This window comes from Sipha flava, unplaced genomic scaffold, assembly GCF_003268045.1.
Source record: "Sipha flava isolate LNK unplaced genomic scaffold, YSA_version1 213_pilon_pilon, whole genome shotgun sequence".
Taxonomy (NCBI): domain Eukaryota; kingdom Metazoa; phylum Arthropoda; class Insecta; order Hemiptera; family Aphididae; genus Sipha; species Sipha flava.
This window is the reverse complement of record NW_020272828.1, coordinates 572,432-592,224: the sequence shown is the minus strand read 5'-3', so window position 1 is coordinate 592,224 and position 19,793 is coordinate 572,432. Positions and strand designations below refer to the sequence as shown.

The 19,793-nt window shown below is 27.7% G+C and overlaps 2 protein-coding genes across 3 annotated transcripts in view; both read left to right on the top strand.

Moving 5' to 3' along the window:
• LOC112682866 (neurocalcin homolog) overlaps window positions 1-19,793 on the top strand; it is a 91,432-nt gene that overhangs the window by 20,677 nt on the left and 50,962 nt on the right. The gene's annotated exons all lie outside the window — the stretch shown is intronic.
• Window positions 18,514-19,793, top strand: part of LOC112682865 (neuronal calcium sensor 2) — a 49,950-nt gene continuing 48,670 nt past the window's right edge. Inside the window, exon 1 of the mRNA XM_025553619.1 lies at window positions 18,514-18,610. Within this exon, the coding sequence (XP_025409404.1) occupies window positions 18,583-18,610 (28 nt within the window). The 5' untranslated portion in view covers window positions 18,514-18,582. The remainder of the gene's footprint in view (window positions 18,611-19,793) is intronic.

Below are 19,793 nucleotides of genomic sequence, written 5' to 3'. Positions count from 1 at the left end.
TTTTGTATGAAATTTTCTTAAGTGTTTTCTCTTTAAATGATGCGTCTTACTCAAATCGTATGGCCAAAAAACTTTACTCTTGGCTGCTATTTATTTTAATGACGATTTATTTGGTTTATGTTTAATTTATATATATATATATATATATATATATATATATATGTGTATGATACGCTTAGTTTTTCACTTTTCTTTTCATAATTGCCCTTATAAATTTCTTCCCACTGTTAAAACTTTAAACAGTTTTAGAATATTAAATGATTTAACCTCGTTTTATATAAATGCGTAAATATATATATATATATATATCTTAAAAAAAAGTTTGTTTTTGAGTTATGGTTTCTTTTCCTGTGCTCTTATGATTTTTCTTTATCGTATGGTAATAAACTCGAACGAATGGCCAAATCGTCCTTCATTTATGATGTACATACATATGTATGTATATGAACACGCTGAACGTCGTTTTTTTCTTAGTTGAAAATCACCGATACACTAGTGTTCACCTAAACTATTGGAAATTTACGTAAAACGATTATAGTGGATACATATAATACATAGAGTGAACGATATTGATAAAGAACATAAGTAAATGCGTTTTGCATATAAATACAAGTTGTGCATATTTAAATCAGTAATGATGAAGCATTCATTCAAAATTTTCACCCGGACTTGGAAAACGAAAAAACAAAGAGGTACTACGGTAATGATTATCCATAATGTGTTTGTGTGTGTGTTTCTTTTTGTCATATGTATAAGTATATTGATCGTTGACATTATCTATAGTTAGTTACCCGAGGTTTTCCGTTTTCTGCGCCGCGTGTTACATCACGCACGATACTCTTGACGACATCTCTGCTAGCGCTCCGTACGCGCATATTTATTTATACATTTGCGTAACACCGTATCACGTGGTCGTGGCTGTATATCGTGTCTACATCGTTTAAAACGTATAACAAGTAATTGTAGAACTGCTGTCGGGTACACACCTCTAACTACAACCGGCTAATGTACACTGACATATTTATTTGTCTATGTGTGTGTATAGCTTTTACGTGTGTTATGTATATATATAAATATATAACTTAGTTGTATGCACGCGGACATGGCAACTTATGTTTACAGACGAAATTTCAATATGAGTAAGTTAATAAGAGCCAACTGAATAGACACAAATTTCATTTATCGCATCGGACTACGGGTCTTTTGTTATTTATGCTGGCTAGCTTAAAATCTAAATGATATACCTGATATAATACACTACGTATACCTACATGTGCTCGATGATGTAATTAAACTACATTAGTTATTTATACGTTGGAACATGCGTATAACGGTTCAAGTTTTACACAAAGCCAAACATTAAATATTAAATTTGATTAACGCCCTGATATTGTTTTTTATCCCCCTCCTGCCACAACAAAATTTAAGTGCTAATAATTAATTGTATTTATACATAAGTTATAATACTATATACGATGTTGACAAATTCGTGACTGCAATGTAGAGATGTATACATTTTCTTATTTATAAGAATTATTTGAATTATTTAGTTTTTTTTAAACATATACGATATGGATTTATGAATTATTACCAATCTCACAAATATTTTTACAACATTAATTTGCTTTACATCGCATATCCTCAATACATATATATATATATATATATATAGAATGTTCATAGCAGGTACTATATTTTGCACAGTGGGTATAATTTTATCGTCACACCTAGTTTTCTTACTGATAATAGTATTTTATATTATATATTATAGTGCATTTTTATCGACGTTGATAATATCTAATCTGATAGGGTACTGCAATTTGTTCAATTGTCAGTAATAATGTAGTATTGAATAGTGACCACCGATTAGTATGTGATGTGTGGTAACCAAGATAAGTTACAGCCATGTCCGCGAAAATAATTGTTAGTAAACGTGACAATCCACAAATTATAATTAATAACTTTAAATTTCACAAAGCATACCAAGGAGTAAATAAAAAAGTATGTTGGAGGTGTATTAATAAATCATGTAAGGCAAATTATTAAAAAAAAAAAAAAAATTATACTGAAATATTGAATACGAAAATAAACAAAATCAAGAAGCTGTAAATGAAAATACCATAAATCGGCAAATTTTTAATACTTCATGCAAATAAAAGCACTAGAAGATGTAAGTGCATAACAAAAAAAATAATTTTATAAGCATTAATGAATAATGAGTGAGCTAAAGAAATAACTGTAAATTAAATTAATAGAATTAGGAAAAATATCTATGAAAACAGAAGCAAAACCCACCCAAAAAATCCAAAATCCATTACTGAAGTACACCAAGCTTTGAATTATATGAATATTGAAACAAAACAAAAAGAAAATTTCTTACTATTAAATAATTAAAATGAAAATTTAATTATTTTTTCGTGATGTGGCTACTATGTTCCACTCGTATTTTGTTTATTACCAAATAAACTAACATATTCCTATATTATTGCTCTTCGATCTATTTATCAAAAATGCAAAGATATTAATTCGATTATTTCCCCGGAAAATATAACTATTGATTATGAAAAAGCTATTATAAATTCAGTTATTGAAGTTTGGGCGGAAAGTAACCTAATTGGTTGTAGGTTTCATTTGACTAATTCATGGTGGAGGAAAATACAATCTCTTGGTTTAGCAAACAAATATAAAAATACAAATTCCGAAATTAGCAAATGGTCAGGACATATTTTTGTCATTTGTTTTTTAATACGCACGAAGTATCAGATTGTTTTTCATATGATTTTATGAGTAATCGTCCTGATAATGACTTATTAGCTAAATATTCTGACTACTTGGTAGATAATTACATAGGAGACGATTGTAAATACCCTCCGTCACTATGGGGTGCATTATCAGCAAGGTTGATTCGTATAACGAACGCATATGAATCTTTTAATTTTGTATTCAAAGATAATTTTCATAAATAAACTCCACATATAATACCATGGATAACTGTAATTATAGAAAACATTCAAACAAACATGTATGTTACTTTAAAAAGTATTAATGAATGTAAAAAGTCCAAGAAAAAATATTATTGATAATCGTAAACGAAATGTAGAATTAATTTTAAAGTACCAAAAAGATAAAATAAGTAGATACGAGTTCGTAACCTAACCTAACCTAACCATTATGCTAAATTAAGTTTAAATAAAAAATGCAGGCAATGAATAAAGGTACAAGACATGTTGTTATCAAAACAATGCATATACATGTTTTGTATTTATTATTTATTATAATTAGTATTAAGTATCATAAATTTTTTTACAATAGACTCATTTTGTGATATTCTTTAATAAATTCATAATATAATAAATTTGTATTGGTTATTTTAATATTTTTTTAATATTTTTAAATTATTTTTTAATTTTAATTTAATTTTTAATAATAAGAATATCATTAAATACTTGCTTTAAGGGGTTCCCAAACTTTGAAATCCTATATTTTATAATTGACGGAAAAAGAAATGACGTTTTTTTTAATTTGGTGGAAAACGGTAAGCTAATTTTTAATGGAAACCGGTGATACCGGGTGCTGTATAGTAAAGCTTGAGGTAAAACTACGTAATTCTATGTTTTTCGCTGATTTTTTCCCTACAGAATATGAAACATTGATTTGTACAATTTTGTTTATAGTATAATTCATGTGTTGGAACTCATTGGTCTTCAACATATATTACCTGCTCAATTACCCGTGACTTCAATAATTGAATAATTAAAATTATTTTAATGTGCCTATAAAATGTATTAAAAAATAAAAAATATTTTAAAATCGACTGAAAATAGTTTTTTTTTTTTTGGAAAGTTAAATTGTTGGTGTAAACGTAAATTTTTTACGGTGCATAACCAATTACAGAAAAAAATAATCAATTATTTATCCATAACAAAGTATTTATGAGAATAAATATTCGTATTGTTTATAGGTACCATTATGTTGCTATATATATGATATATAATTTACCGCACAATTAATATTTTGAACTTTCATATTTTTACATATTGAATCAATTTACGTTCATATAAGAGAATATTAATATATTTTATAATCCATGCCCCCCCCAAAAAAAAAAAAAAAAAAAAAGTGAGAGAAATAATATATCTTGTTAATTTTAAGTATGTATTTTATACTAACTATTTTTATATTCCTAAAGAGTAATTTCATGTATTTCAATTCCTTTCCCTGACATTTTTTCCTGCTTTCACTCTTGATTCTTATGATAGTGTCTTTATATTATATTAGTTTTGCATGCTATTGGGTTAAAAAGTTTGAAGATCTCTATGTTAGATTAATGAAATATCTCGAAATTATTTCTAGATGAAACTCGTAAAAACATCTCCATATTCACTTGTCGGAAGTCAAAGTTATTACGTAATTCTGTGTTTACGTCATAAATTGCGTACAACGGTGGTAGATTTGTTTTTATGAAAATACTGTCAAGTCGGAAACAGGCGAGATGATATCTTGCTTTCAGATGTTAACCGTCGAAGTATGAGATTTGTATTTGATCTCGCTATCCTTTGGAAAACAATGCTCACCAAGATGATGTCATCATCTAACGATAATGTAGAAGCAAAGGGTTTATCTGTTCTAACTATTCTGTGTTTTCGGAATATAAGATTATAGGACAGGAAATACATGGCTTATAGTTCTGGATTAGTTATATTGTAACACACAAATTTTTAAAAATGCCTTTGTCGCTATTGTGGTGGAGGAAGATTTTAATAACTTTCCGTTGAGTTAACCCTTAAAGAATGTACTAGTAATACTAAAATGCATATATACATATTATATATGAGATAATAGATAATTATTTTTCATAATGTAATTATTTATTTTTATACTTACTACACAACCATTTTTATTTTGCATTTAATTTATAACAAAGATGAGAAAAAATGTATTTTATTTATAATCTTTTATTTTGGTTATATTAATTCATATTCTAAGAATTGATATAATTGTAATGTTTAAAATGTTTTAAATTGATTTTACTCGCCTATATTATAAAATAATTACGTACATTATTTACAAGCCTATTGGGGATATATGCATTTAATATATTTGTAACCAATTATAATTCAAAACTTTTTTAATTTTGAAACTATATATTTTAAAAATTATCTGCACGAAAATTATTAACATTTAGCTCAAAAAATATTTTTTATGAAAATAAAATTATAACTATAATAATTTGAATTTCACTTTCTTATAATATTCTCTAAAACTTTTAAATTGATGGCCAAATTATTTTAAATTTTATATCAAAACATGATATTATATGTTCATTTGATATTCAGTCCACAAAAAGTAAATTTATAATATTTTTAATTTAATCGTGTTTGTTTCGATAAGTATTGAATATGTTAAAATTAATGGGTTATTATATTTACATAATTATTTAGTAAAATATATTAACTCGAGTAATTTAATAAAGTTCATGATTTGAAGTAAAATTCTTTTCATCTTGTTCGGTATGATAACATTAATTTGGCATCTAACATTATTAATTTTATGAAAAGATCAAAGTGACGATCGACGGGAAAAAGGGAACGAATCGACGGAACTAATTATTTGTTTAATAATCCTTTTAGTTTGATTCGAAGATATATAACATTCCATTAAGATTTACGTTAAGCTTTATGCATAATTTAGTTAAGTATTTTGGTTGAGTATATTTACAGTTCTAGTCAAGTAAATACCAATAGTAAGCACAAATATTTTACTTATTGAGGTTTTTGAATGTGGTTTATTTAGATCGTTTACAAATGTAGTTCCTTTAAAAATTACGTAGTAACAAGTACGACATGAAATATTAAGTTTGTTTACTTCCTTACTAGCAGCATATTTAGCTTTGAGCATAACATTATTAAAACAGGAACAACGTAAGCATTGTATTTTAAAATTAATAAAAGTAATTGTTATAACAATGATAATAATGTTTCGTGTGGACTTATTTTTAACTTGTTTCTTTTTTTGAAATATAATCTAACATAACCCATTTCCAAATTTTAGACGATAATACGACCTTTTATTGTTTTTGCTTTTGACTTATTGATTATTTTTAATTTGGTTGAGCCTGTGAGTATCTTTTAGTTTATAATCTTTTTTGATGAATTAAAGTAGAAAAAATAAGGTGAATATTAATGATATTTTCGTAATGACGTATAAACGATGATTGATAATATACTTAAAAATACAATATCAATGTGAATCATCTGTGTACTGCGATATTAGTTGAACGATGTGTGTACTTATAGCAATATAAGGACTGTGAGCAAAACAATTGATATTTATGAAGGTTATTTCTTCTTAAAATAATTTATTATTTGAGTCTGTGCCACATCTATGCAAGGTTGTACTCGTTACACGTGTACTCTGAAAATATATGTATGTACATTGGCTATGGCAATGTTTTCCCATAACTTATACTCAATGAGGATATAATGTTAAACACATGACATTTGATGATAGACAGTACAAAATGGTTAAGATTTGCATTTTTATCTATGAGTTTGAAAGTGCGTATTATACGTATATGTATTAATGTCTAATTGTAATAAACTTGAGATGAACGCTGTATTATCTTTGATCAAAAATTTAGATAATGGATTATTTCTGGCTAAAATATAGCTGAATGGTATTAAATAATGTTAAATTTTGTAATCGACGTTAAAAGCTGAAAATACCCTTGTATAATATAGCGAATAAAAATGCTTTTCCGATTGATTAATATTTGAGAATTTTTATATTCTTTATACTTTAAAACGATTTTGTTGCACAGATCTTTTTATGTCATTGTAATCATGAAAATTTGAAAAATAAAAAGACAGAACCGTTTTTTCACTATGAAAAATTCATGTGGCAAATTCATATATTTATCGTGCCTGAAAATGTATATTATATACAAACAAAATATATAAACATATTCTGCAGCTCCTTTTTTAGTACTTTTTGAATTATAGATTAAAGTAAAAAAACTTTAAACTGCCTCTTTTATTATACTTATTATATTGTAATTCTATACAATTGTAAACGCTAAACGATAATAGCTGCCTGTGACCCAAAGGTATACACGCGTATATCATACCTACGCTAGTTAATCATTTTTTTCCTCGTAAGTATACAGTTTTCTACGATGATGATTTTACAATTCGGGAAGTTAATAATTGTTCACTTACGTCTTTTATTTCTTTAATATTTTGCGTCACAAATGTACATCTAAGTAGTATATAGTTCGGTTGTTTCTTACTTCTTCTACTAGTTCTGATTTATACTATTCTATTGCAGAAGTCACATGTGCCACATGGATTAGTTTTGTCTCGGTATAAAAATAATTTAATTTTCTTGATAGGTACTTCGTATAGTAATAAGAAATAGCACGTATTCACATTTATTTGTTGTAAAATATGGTATTTTTTTGTATTAATGATAAATTAGAAATATTTATTCATCACACCTATGTGCTTTTTTTTAGTACCAAACACCAATATTCATTATTTGCATTAGACGGGTTTCTCTTTACTCTAAGTATAATTTATAGCTCACAAATTCTGTCACCATGTATTAAGCTTCATCTTATTTTCGTTGTTTTTTTTTTTCTTACAATTTATGTGTTTTATAAAATGCTTTTGACGTTGATAAATCTTTGATAATAAAAAAAAAAAGTATAATAAAATTAATACTGTCCATCAACAATATCTATAGTATAGAGTTTTTTTTTAAGCGTTTTAATCAAATATTTAATGCAATTAATAAACTTCGAATTTAGATAAATTTATATAATAAAGTTTTGTTGTTATTACCTAAATAAATTAGAAATAACCTATATCTTCATTTCATACACTATATGTATATAGATATATAGAGTTACACTTTTATAGTCGTTTATATTGTAATAAAAATATTTATTGGAAATACTGGCATTGAAAGCGATTTATGGTATACTCTGAATTAAGTACAAGTGATTTAATTATTTTCTGAATATACCAAGTCAATATTTTTCGATTGGTTTAAGTGTTAGTTTTGTAATAAACTTTATTTTATAAAATTGATGGTATTAGTGATTCGATTAAATGAATTAAGAGGAAAACAAAATAAAGTATCATAATTTGTATTACGCAGTTAAGAATCGACATCGTAATTTGTATTATGTTATAAAATGGTTGCAGATGGTCTTGTGATTGATAAATGAAAGAGGCATTTTCAAAAATAATGTAACTCGTTATTCAATGACCCACGGATGTTACGTATGATTGACTTAATTTACTGAGATCCCAATGAAATTAAAATTTTCATATAAAGATCGCCCCCTTTTTTTGTGATGTAACTTCTTTATGGGGTCGTCAATATTGTAAAGACAATGAAAAATAAAAATAGTGTTTGCGAACATGATGGCTATAAATAAAAAATAACTGTAGATTGATATATTGACAGGAATGAAGGATTAATTATTTCATCAACCGCCACTGTAAAAAATATTATTTAGTGTATTATAGACATGATTAGTTCCGTATTTCAACAGAGATATTAATTTTTCATTGATGTATTATTTTAGAGCTTAACAGTCATAATTTATGTTCAGTGATGATATTACTACCTTATGATTCAGATTTATATCCGTTAAAGATGTCATTTTTTAGATTTATTTATTTTGACTTGAGAATGATGGCAAATAAATTTGTCAGGGAAACAATATTCCATGAATTTCTTCGTGATAAAATGTTGTATTTAACAGTAATTTTATTTTTATTTGCATTAAATTGCGTAAAATCAGTAGATCACGCTGTCATTACTCCAATTTATAATAATGTTTTCATTTTCATAAATATTTGTTGTAGTCTTCCATTGCTATCGAACAAAACTAATATTTAATAGATATTTTCAGTCTTTTTCTTTTTACTTTGAAAATCGTAAAAAGAAGTTTATCTAAATTATGGGTTTCTTATGAAATTAGAGATCTAGTGAAATTATTTAAATTCACTTTTTTATTCTTTTTTTTTTAGAATGCAAATTGTCTAGCGTATCCTTTTGGCACTAGTTAGTAGTAATAATTTAAAAATAACAGTCTTCTTTTAATGGCATAGAAACAAAACAAATACATTTACTTTTAGACTAAATAATCATAAACTCAATAATATGTCGAATTTAATATGACTTCTGTTTAGTTTATTGCAACACTATTCACAAACGGATCCTGTTGAAATATTTATTTTTTAATTAATTCTCGTTATCGGTTATAATAAATGTTTTATTTGTGATTTAAATTAGATTTGCTTGCGTGTGAATTTGTTGATAGTTTAAATATTTATAGACATTTTCATTAATATATTGTGTTTATGTGTTACTGGAAAATGTGGATTATTTAAATAATAAGTCGTGGAAGCTTTAAATATTCCTTTGTAGAATAATTCATAATGTGTTAATGGACAGTTATTTTTAAATTAATAAGACAAAAAAAGGTACTGTGCGTATTCACAACGAATATAGTTTTAATTTTAGTTTCAAATGATGCTATTTACATAGTCTCATATCTGTTATATATTAATTTTTCAGGAACAATACTGACTATTTTAGTACATCGAATATCTCCCGTTTTTCTCTTTATAATTTCGTAAAATACTAGTACAATACTCAAATAAAATGGATATCATTTATTTTATTTATTTAATATTTATTAAAATATATTGTGGATAAAAATAGTCTTTTAATTTATTAAATAAAAAAGCATTGTATTAAAACTCATTAATGAGGTACAAGCAGTTTTTTTTTTATATGAAGTAAATTGAAGTCCGAGTGAAATGTTATTTAACTAATAGTAAAAAGTAATAACATACACAACAATTTGATCTTATATATTTTTTATTCAAAAAGGAACCGGCTTGCTGGAAAATTAATAAATGGTTTATTTTATATTTTATTTATTACTTATACATTTTTATTTGGTATAATGATTGTTAAATAATTTTTAGTGACAATTGATCGAATCCTGTAGTTTTACATAATACTAACAGAAGGGCAAATCGAAATACTCAAATACTTTAAAAACTCCAATATTATCTAATTTTTTTCTATCGAAAATTAATTCTAATTTCAATTTAACTAACTTTTAATTTCATATAATTATAAATTTAGATATTAAAATATATAATTATAATTTATAATTAATAATCATTAATTCATAATTTTAACTATTAGGTTGATATTTGTTCGAAATACTGAACCTAATCTACTGAATTTAGCTTACCTAATTCTACATTTGAACATTTTATCGATCCATTATTAATTTTGTTTTGATTTTAAGGAACTATACGACTTTTTCTTTTTTTCATATAATTAAATTAACAAGGAAATAAATATTATTACCTAATAAAATGTTATGACAACATAGTAAAGCCTTTGAAAAGGCTCCAATATAAAATATTATAATTTGTTTGATAATACGTTTCAAATAATTGTAATGACCTAGATGTATACGTATAAATAAAATTATATCTCTGTAAATTCTTACGTGTATAGTCAACTTATATAAAATCATAAAATAAAACGTATATTTGACTCTATGTACACATAACTACAGTTAAGTAAATATGTATTCTATATTTATTTACATTAACTGAAAAAGTATACGTATACATTTTCAGTTATGGATTTCTAGAAATATATATAACTGCCTAGAACAGCAAACTTTGAGATAACGGAAAAAATCTCTATTTAGAATGTCTGCATTCTTTTGATTTTTGTTATATCTTTAATACGTGTATATAAACTTCGTTTGTATGTATATATATTTCAGAAGAAAAATCTATAAAAACTACAAATAAAATGTATTCATAACGTATTCATCCACAATTAAAATAAAACTTATGGTAAAAGGTAAATAAATAATTTACTTTGGACGGACTGTAGGAAAAAACTACAGTTGCGTATTTAATGTGCATTTATTTTCAATTTAATAAAACTAGATTGAAATAATTTAACACTAGATGCACTCGAAACTAATTATTTGGTACTTATTGTTTTACTGTAAATAATTGATTACGAAATCGTATCAAATTTAAACGTTTACCAATATAAACAATCTGAAATCCATTGTAATGAGATACTACTATATTTTATTTCGCTTCAAAAACTCATGTCTCTCACAATGCACTAATATTATAATGCACTAATATAAGTCTGTAAATATATAATATATATTTATGTACAATTACATATGTATATGTATACATATGCGAATTTATTGATTAATCTATACGAGTAGTTAGATGTATATTACTGTTCTATAGCCACAAGTTCTTTAATTCAAAATACATTGATGTAATCTAATAGCAATCGTATTTAATGATCGTGATGATTAATATATAATGTGTTTTAATGAAAGACAACGTTTGTTATTTTTCGCAATGTACTCCCGATTCTGACACTTAGTGAACTTATTGCTATAAAGTGTATTACCATAGATTTTATAATGCTTACTTTGATACGTACGTCATCCTATTAGTGAATTGGTAGCACCTACGTGGACAAAGCCACTGGACGTTACTGTATTTGTTTGTCTTAAACTTGATAAATACATGTTAAGTTAATTTTAAGTTAGAAACTATTGTTTTTATTGTTACAAGCCTGGTGTAATGAAATTGAATGAAAATAATTACAGCGTCGTCTAGTGGCTGCATCCTCACATAGGCTTAACCAATTCCAACAATATGATGGAGTATCCGTATGTATTCTAAAATCAATGGAAATAACATTGTGGTATACCCTGTATGCTCGTATACGTGGTTTTATCGCTATCCAGAAGCTTTTCAACTGTTGTTTTTGTATTCAACAACGCTGCACATTGATAGATTTCCACAAAATGGAAACTCATAATTGAGTTTGTTTTATTCCTAGTCCGCACGCGCATGTGTCATCTACCTACCCGTCGTTGTTACCGCTCTCGGTATCGTGGAATTATTTATGCCGACGAGTCACGTGTACTGCAGCGTTCCTCTTCAATTGCTCATTTTCACGCTCTCCCGGTTGTAATGTATCACTTTCTGCGTACTTTACATATATTGTGTGCATATATATATATAAGTTCTCTTGATCCTTTTGACGGTAAAAAATAATATTTCGACACAACACGCGTTTGCTGGCGGGGCAAGTCATCCGCGGGGTGTTATATTTTCGCGTTTTCACACCTTTGCGCCGTCCGTGAAAGCGTCGCGCTACGAATATGACGTACGACACGATAAATAACGCTTAACGAATGCTCGTGTTTATTGCCGCATTTCGTACGGACTAGACGTGAAATATTATTATTATAATAGCGACGACGCCCGTCACTGCTGCAGTATACCGCGTGAAATCGTACCCTGTGCACATGGTATTATTTACATTAGTAAAGTGGGCGACGATAGGACTGTTATACTCCACGTATTATACAGTGTTAGGTTTGCTGTTGTTTTATAATCACAACGTAGATATAGTACGTCGCGCGCGCTGTAGACATTAACATCGGTACAGCCCATTTGCCCCAAAGTAACCTATTTGCGTTCCGAGGGAAGTGGACATTTACACCCGAAAGATAAGGTACGGTCTGTCGATTTATAGCCTATATGCGTCCATTTCGCATATAACATTGTCATTTCATATTATCAATTTTCTCTAACTTCCAGCAAGTTTAAATCTACAATAGTAGTTACAATAGTACAATAGTTTTTCATGATTGTGAATGTCTTTAATATATCGATTAAGGTTGATTTTGAATGATTTCTTTTTTTAACGCAACGCCAACTTATATCTCCTGAAATCAAGTGTATACTTTAGTGGAATTTAAAGTTACGAAAAATTAAACACTCATGGTTTTTAGTAGTATTTGTTATTTTAAAAACCATTTTAACTTATAAGTGGAGTACTGCAAAATAAATAATAGGTACTAGCTTCACTATAAGGTTCATAGAAAGAGTGAGAATTATCATGAACTGCAATTAAAATAAAATGAACTGATATTTGATAATATCTATAAGGATAATTAAATTGGTAAATAATATTATAAGAGTACGCAATCATGAAGTAATATAGTTTGGTTACGTTTCACGGTTTTTATAAAAAATATTTTAGGAGCAAATGGGCTATAAAAAAGGTGTGATGAGCACAAATGGGCTGCTCTAATTTACTTTTGACATGTAAAAGAACTTCAAACTCCGTATACTGCACAGTTCAATTATTATCGAGTCCGAATTTGTGAGATATTACTGTTTGGAATATTTTTGGAATTCGTAATTACAGTAACAACAAAAATTTACAGAATTCTGTCGTTTAACTATTTTTTCAACTTGCTGCACAACGATGTACAATAGGTGCGAAATATACACGAAGTTAGTTATGTGTTATAAAACTATCGTATCCAGAATTTCCATCGTACTTCAAAAAATTGTATTTATACTTTCTGATAACCTCAAATCATTATTTTTTAGACGTTTATCTTTCCGCCCCATTTCTTTTCCAAACCTTTCCGAGAGGAATTCACCTCATGCTCTTTTATTCACTAACCTCTCCTAACTATAATAATACGCCCCAGTGCATGCGTTATCCTTTTCTGTTTTGTTCACAAAATTATTAGTGGTTATACTATACTACGTATTCAGACTTTAAACAGAGGTATTAAACGTGTACGGTTTTTTTCGAACACACATACAGTAGAACTGTATTATGTTATTTGAACTAATTGGGTCCGTATTTAGTTTGGATACGTGAAAATTTGAATTTTGGAAATGGTTTTAATAATATTTAATAATATTCTAGATAATTTAAATCAGTTGCTAACTAATCAATAGTGTCATCTTAATTACATTCAAAAAATCCTTGAAATTCCATTTTTTATTACGATTTTATTACAATTTTTTATTACTTGTACATCGTAAGATTGTCACATTGAACTGAAAAAACTGTTCTGCGATGTCGATCATAGGGTTATTTAGCGTATGTGAGCGGTATACTTTATACGTAACAAAGTCGCGTTAGTTGGGTGAAACAACGTCACCGCATGAATGTACATATATACACATCTAAGGTTTGTAGTCCGACCTTCTTATGCATGCTTAAATGTAATTATAAAGTTCCGAAAATGTATATTTTACACGTTAACCTCATCACACTGTATAGTACACGGCCGCAGAGTTCGGACGTTGTATTATTACAATGGCTGCTTTTTGCGTGCATGTACGTATATTAATATATAAATCATATATATTATGCGAGTATGTGCATGTATTTTTGTGTGTCTAGTCTCAAACAATACCTCAGCCTAGAAGTATTTTCGCATCGGTTTTATGCATAGACTACGCGCGGGTATACATGTCATCACCGCAAGTCATGGCGTTACGAGTAACTATCACACTACATGCTCAAGATGGGCCACCACCGTGATATCCCCACGGAAATATATCCGTAGATATGAATTTTTTGTATAAACTTTTTTGTTTTACTACATTTACTACCTGCTTGAAGGGCGTCACGTTGAAAATCAGATTATTTACGCTTTAACTGATAAATAATAGTCGGCGGAAAATTGCTTAAGTATTTATTTTTTTTTTATATAAAATCACAAAACATCCATTATTTATGGTGTACAAGTTGTTCTTGACTTTTCAAAAATCGCAATTTAATATCGAATAATTGACTTATTAATATTTATAATACACAGTAAATAATATATATATAATATAGGATAGGGTGAGCATGTACAATAGCTTTACTGGATAATCAGAAATTAGTATAAATTAAATATCCTTTCGGCCAATAGTAACATTTTAGCCGTCGATTTCAATTTCTGCGATTGTACGTATTTAGTGCAGCCGTATGAATATCTCTCAATACTTGATAAAGTTAATAACATTTACGGATATATCTCCATCGGTATATCAATGTGGGCCACTCGTATACTTACGTATGCCGCAATGAGCGTTCATGGTTTCGGTTACGCATTTTTCAAAACCATAGGCACAACTAAGAAAGCGCAATATGGTTTTTAGCACCCTTGAGTTAAAATGTAGCACTCCTGTTTTTTTTTTTTTTTTAGATCTATATAATCTATTGTAATTATAGTTAACTACCATTTAATTTAATTTTCAGCAATTTCACCCAATATATGGGCTCTAATTACGCCCATGGTTATAATGCGTTACGCATTCCCAGATAACGTCGTCATCTGTGGAATACGATTATATTCGATGAAAATCGTTAAAAAAATATTGATCAAAGTTAAAATATCTGAAACCATAGAACTGACATGTATAATTACTAGGCTTAAGGTACGGTTTCCTAGACGCGACCGGTTGCCGAGACAGGTTGCCGTCCGACTGTTAATATGTAATTCCTATTATCTGGTTTCCAACGCGCGACTGAACTTTATCGTGACGACCGGCAACACTACCGGTCCGAGAGCAGTGTATTGCGACTGATGCGCGCGACCGTCGATTTATTTCAGTCACAAACCAACTTTTGGGTAGTGAATTTCGATTATCACGTGCATGAATATGGCATCAATTTTTTCTCTCTGTTCTGATTGTGTTGTGATTAACAAATCATCGTCTTCTTCCTCTTCCTCGAGAAGAAGTAACATAATTTTATTATTGTTAATAATTGTATTCATACTCATAATAAATATACAATTTAACTTGAAAACACTAGCACTCACTGCACGAAAACCACAATGATACTGATTCATAATGATACAGATACAGAATTTGATAGTTTTTTTTTACGTCACCGGAGACTGGTCTCGGCGACCAGTCGTGCTTGGGAAACCAGCACGCATCAACGACAGGTCGTAGCGACCGGTCGCGTCTAGGAAACCTTTAGGGACTTATAACTCTAAAAAATATACAAATATGCTTCTAAAATCATTATAATATGCATTTATATACATAAAAAAAAGAAAATGACCACATAGTACACAAAATAAAACGTGTCCATCGGATGTAAATGTATCTTTAAGCTCCGAAACAAAACATTGTAGTCGACTACTCATAGACGTTGTACTTTCGGCATTACACAATGTTATAAAATATAAACGTACGATGTTTTACGTATGATTCGACTTTGTGTGGTTGCGAGACGCAAAAACAACAACGGATAATAATCAATTGAACTGAACACTAAACAAATAATCTATTATTCTATATTATCTTTATCAACATCCGGTCGATATCCAGCGGGTTATATGGTTGATAGGAGTTTATAGTATTATTTATACTTACACAAAAATTATAACGAGATATGAGAGGTAGTTTGCAGATATATTTTACTGGAAGTATCAAGTCCTCTTATTACATTTTTTTTTCGATCGATTGAAATATATATATATATATTATATGTATCTATAGTTTTGAATTTTGAATTTTAAAAATTTGTCAAAATATGCAAAACAAGCATAACAATTTTAAAATATGCACTTTCCTTGCAACATCTATCAAATATAAAAAAATATGCACATTCAAATTTTGTATCTGATATCATGGCACCGAGAAACGAATTTATTTCGCATTCTGCTGTATTTAACAATAATTAAAAAAAGTATGCAAATACTAGAAGTCCCTAACCTAATAATTACTATTCCATGTTCAAAAATTTCTTACTATTTGTGTTACGCATCAACGAAAAACAAGTATATTATAAATATACAAAAATAAAACAAATGTTAAATACAATATAATTTTCGCGTTCTGAATAATTTATATAAAATTACAACTATGTAAAACTAGTTCCGGATATGCATTTATTCACGAGGAATCTGTATTTATACGTTAGGGTATTTGAAGATATTTTTTTCTTATTGTTAAAATAATAAATGCATCAATTGGTCATGATTAGAATAAATTGTTAATTTTTTTTACATTGTATTAAACAATTATTTGTGTTTCCGTTTACTAATGTATAATATTATTTTTGTGTGTAAAATTTCATAAAAAAAGTTAAAAATCTCTCTTCCCCATGTATATAAAGTATGTACGAAAATATAAATATAGGAACATACGTTTGCCTTGGCGTTGCACGTAAATGTGATTGTTGTGTAACGTCTTTTGAAAATGAAGAGTTTATTAAAATTCATCGATTTTCTGTCGGTGACTTACTTTTATAACATCTGAAATTAAGTCGGCGCATCAGAATTTATAAAGATGACATATATAAGTTAACTTTTTATATATATTATTAAAAATTATATTTACTACACGTGGGTATACCGTCCCTTATTAATTCGAGAACTGAAAATAACATTATTATTTTATATTCATATGCAGCTTCAATGTACATTAGATGTATGTGAATATTCTATGAATAAAATATATTTTCTGCTTAAATCTATTATCAAATCTAGTCATCATGATAGGTTTTTTATTTCATTTTAACTATTAGCAATATTATTATTCTTTCGTTTTACTCGTATCCCTTAATGGTCATTATTAATGGATATGACTATTATATTCTAGTTAATTTAATGATTTTTAAAAGAATTTAAGTATATATATTAACAAAAATCGAACAAAATCGATTTCATATTTATAAAAAGTGTGTGTGTGTATGTATTATTTATGATTAAAATTACCATAGGAAAATGGCATATTATAAATAATTATATTTTTGTGTCTCTAAAATGGTAATTTAAATTTAAAAATAATTGAAATTTTGATTATTGTGTCGAAATATTCTGTTTGTCATAATTCAATACACAATTACATAGTTATTAAATAACAAATATTACAAAATTATAAATATATTTTCATGTTGAACGATGTATATTATTGTGAACACTGTAATCACTGACAATTTTAGACACATCCATTACATGATTTTGTGATAAAATATATAATTCGAAAACGGATATGACAGATCACTATCTAGATAAGTTATATTTTAATGTGTTGGTAAGAAAGTATTTTAGAAGTATCATTTTGAAATTAAATTTACAAAGTATGAAGCATGGGTTATAATTATGAGAGACATTTCTGAAGAAAATAAATATATCATTTTAATTCAGGAGTATAAAAAAATGTTAAATGTCAAAAATAAGTTTTAAAATAAAAGCAATCAAAATTTAAGTGAATGATCTCTATGAAAAATGATGTGTGTAAAATATGACCAATATCCTTTAATACTATAAATTAAAAGATGCATATCAGAGTTTGCCAGTTATTAATTTAGATTTTGATTATTATAAATATATAAAATACATATTTCAATAAACTGCTGAATATTGGCTTTCAAATCATAAGCAATCAACCGTTTAGAAGAGCCTTGTACGTACCTTCACACATTACATTACATTATACACATACGTAGTATAATAATATTTGGAAATTATAAATTAAATTATAATGTAATATTTTTATGCATTGGTGAAGGAAAGAAAACAGAATATGAATAAAATATATTTTGATATTTTAGTATTTGAGTTGAATCTAAATATTATTATTCTCTTTTACAGAGCAAAATTTTAGCTGTTTTAGTACGGTGTAATAAACATAACAGCTGCTATCAAAAGTCAAATTTAACATCACAATGCTAAATATTAAAAGTTCATGGATGGGTAAGTTATTATACTTTTATAGTAGTTGCAAATTCCTTCTTTCAATACATTTTATTTTAATATAAAATATTGTGTATGTATGTAATCTTAAGTTATTCAACTTTCATTGATATAAATGAGATAAATTCCATTTTCTTCTTCAGAACTTATTCTTTGATATACATGATATTATATTCCAAAGTCATACTTAGTATTTTGCTAAATTTAAATTTCATGCGAAAAAAAAATGAAAACATGGGAATGCATTTTAAAGTTTGGCTTTCGTTTGACTTCAATATATTATTTTGAAAAAAAAAATTTTTCTCCTCCCTGTCTCTCTAACAAATAAGTGTTTAAAAATTTCACGTAACGCATATTAATCTCGGTACAGGTATATAATATATATATATTAATGATAAATAAAATATAAAATAATTGCATTGATTTGAAAATGTGTTCATCAAATATTGTACACCGGGCTTTGGTCTGTTCTGTTAAATAAAATAGGTATAGTGAAAGTAAAAGCGGTGGACGTCAAGAGACATTTGTCGGATAATGAACTGCCAAAATCGAATTTTTTTTTCCCTCTTGAGGGCAAATATCTGACCCCGAAGGGTGTTCACAGTGTGTGTACATCAGTAACCGTGTTGTAATAGACGTTTTAGACATTAAGTGCGTACACGTACACATAACCCGCCGTACAACGCGATATATACAGCTGGTGTGCGGTGTACACTTCGCTCCTCTGTATGGTAGGGCCTACACATACCAAACTGGCGCGCGTGTTGTTTTGGCCCGGGGTATACGTGGCTTTCGTCCAACTGTACATATAACCGAAAGCTCATAACCCGGGCCTGTTTTTTCGGTCAAAGTTAAAATAGCCTTCGTCGACCAACCGCCGATTGCCAGCCATATAGTTTTGCACACACACACATAGCAACTTGTGTATCATATACATCATATTTTTTCATTTACCAACCCTTATATCTCACACACACATATATATATTTATTTAAGTTATACCACTGCCGTGAAGTGACTTTTTGGCGGTCGACTGCGTTTCAAAATAAACCCCAAGTCACTGTGGAAACTGTAATATGTTATGTTATACATTCCCCGAGAAATACCATTGCTTTTATATCCCCTGCTGGCCATAATATTATTATTATTATTATTATTATTATTTTTATTATTATTATTATTA